The following is a 2430-nucleotide window of genomic DNA, read 5'->3' as shown; positions in this document are numbered from 1 at the left end:
TTTCGAGCGTGGCCGTTTTCGTGCGGGTGACACGTAAAAGAACCCACTACACTCTCTGAGTGGTTGGCGTTAGGAAGGGCATCCAGCTGTAGAAACTCTGCCAAATTAGACTGGAGCCTGGTGTTGCCATCCGGTTTCACCAGTCCTCAGTCAAATCGTCCAGCCCATGCTAGCATGGAAAGCGGACGTTAAACGATGATGATGATGATGATGATGAAGGACATAAGATAACCGTCCTTGATATCTGCACGAAAAGGAAAGATGGAATGACTGTCTTAAAGGTTTTTTATTTTATTTTTTTTTATATCACAGGTCTGTTCGTTCAAGGATGAGCTGGAGTCTGAACAACAATCTGGGATGCTACGAATGCATTTAACGCGTTCAAATATTACTAGATCAAATGGGCCAAAAAGGAACCTCTACCTGTTAGCTGTTTAATATTTCTCATTAGCTTACATTCTTAAAAAAAGAAAAGGAGTCTAAAAAATAAAAACAGGAATGTAATAGTTAGGACATTTCATAATTGACCTGGAGCTTAAAAACTAGATCGATTTTACTTTGATGAAAGATGTGCTTCAATGTTATATTTTCTACAAAGTCCTAAAACAGAACTACTCACGAGCAGTTTTGTATTCTTATATGTTGATGCAGGTCTAAATTATGTTTTCAAAAATTTATTCCTTGGACGGCAGACTTCTTGATATTATGAAGCTAATACTGATGCAAAAGATTTTTATATGGTATTGATTGATAGTTTAGGTGGACTTTAGTTAGGTTTCGATGCTTGTCTCTATCAAAGTGTATGGATCATATAATCTAAATTAAGCTAAAAAATCTTTTTGAGACAGCCAAAGAATGAGGTCAGTTCACAAATCAGCTGAACTACCCAACTTCAACATCTGTTTCAAACTGGATTTAATTCATCTTTGTTTCATGGAGATAGATATGTGCAAAGGTAAATTTTCAGATTAACACCTGCACGATTTTCACTAGGGTGTTATGGTCTTAGGGTTAGGGTTAGGGACGGAATTCCAACCCTAATACCTTAGTGAAAATCGTGCGGGTGTTAATCTGAAAATTTACCTGTGCAAACTTCGGGATTTAAGGCTATAAAACATGAAAAAGAACCTTTAAGTAATTTCATTTAATTTTGCTGAAAAGACTTTTCAAAAGTTAGATTATTTAAAGCTGATCGTTGTTGCTGATAACTTTTTTTAATGTTGTTCTTTGCTCTGATTACAATTATCATGGCCTTTCATTTGTACTGTGTACCGAGTTAAAAAGTCTTATCAGGCATTTGTCGACGGACCACAGGTTAAAAAAAAAGCGAAATATAGAACTGGAAACGAGCTAATGAATGCATATCAACACCCCGACCCCCAAAGAACAGTAACAAGGAAATGGAGATAGAAACTTAATCAAAGCCACTGCTTTACATCAGATCAGTTGCCAGCAATTTAATCAATTCAAACACTTCAACTTCGTTAGAAGACTTACAATTTAAGAAATATTATCATCAGTTAGTTTCCCGCCTATCGTCAATATATTTATCCCTCTGGGATTAAAAATCCTTTTTTTTTTTCTTACGAGAGCTCTCTTATTGTTCTTTCTCTGGATTATTACTCCCACCTTTTTTTTGTTTATCTTCATTAGCCATTTGAAAACGATTTAAGTTTAGTTTTCAATTATGAGAGGAGGTGCTGAGTATGCTGGCTACTTGGACATCAAGTTACCTGCAAAGAGCCGAACAAAGCGTACAAAGGTATGTTTGATTAATTTAATATTTCAGTGTTATTTTATTGTAATAATAATCATTAATCCTTACAGAATGCATTTACGAACTATAATTGTTTTCACTGAATTTCAATGTATTGCTATGGTCAAACTATACTAGATGCATTAGTCAGTATCAGATTGTTTGACGACTGATGGAAGACTTTTTCTAGGTAATTTGTTTTGCGTAGGAAAGGGTTCGATTTCTATGTGGAGCCGAAGGATTGCCATGTTTTAAATTAAGATATTTTTGTTTACTTCTTAAACATGTCCAAAATTGGCGAAAAAAGAATTATATGGATTAAAATCTATTTTGTCTTCTTGTTAAAGGAGGAGTGTAAAAAAACAAACAAACAAACATTATGATTGTATGTGTGTATGTGTAGTAATTGCTAGTTTGAGAACCACAGACTTAAAGAATTTTTTGTTGGTGCGACCCAACTTCTTAACATTATTATTTTATTCTTTTACTTGTTTCAAGTTACTTATTTTAATTCCAATATTTTATTGGTGTCTCTGCCGAACCGTAAAGAGGACGTTAGGAAGACGTTAACAAACCAACGCTAGTTAAGCTGTGAGACATACACATCTATATATATATGGGAAAGTGGGCGTTAAAACTATATATCTATCTATCTATCTATCTATATATATATA

The 2430-nt window shown here is 34.2% G+C and overlaps 1 protein-coding gene across 1 annotated transcript in view; it reads left to right on the top strand.

The window, feature by feature from the left end:
• Nucleotides 1-1320: 1320 nt before the first annotated feature.
• Nucleotides 1321-2430, top strand: part of LOC106870823 (uncharacterized) — a 46474-nt gene continuing 45364 nt past the window's right edge. The window contains exon 1 of the mRNA XM_052970335.1: nt 1321-1762. Within this exon, the coding sequence (XP_052826295.1) occupies nt 1688-1762 (75 nt within the window). The 5' untranslated portion in view covers nt 1321-1687. The remainder of the gene's footprint in view (nt 1763-2430) is intronic.

This window comes from Octopus bimaculoides, chromosome 1, assembly GCF_001194135.2.
Source record: "Octopus bimaculoides isolate UCB-OBI-ISO-001 chromosome 1, ASM119413v2, whole genome shotgun sequence".
NCBI lineage: Eukaryota > Metazoa > Mollusca > Cephalopoda > Octopoda > Octopodidae > Octopus > Octopus bimaculoides.
This window is presented reverse-complemented; position numbering and strand designations above follow the sequence as displayed.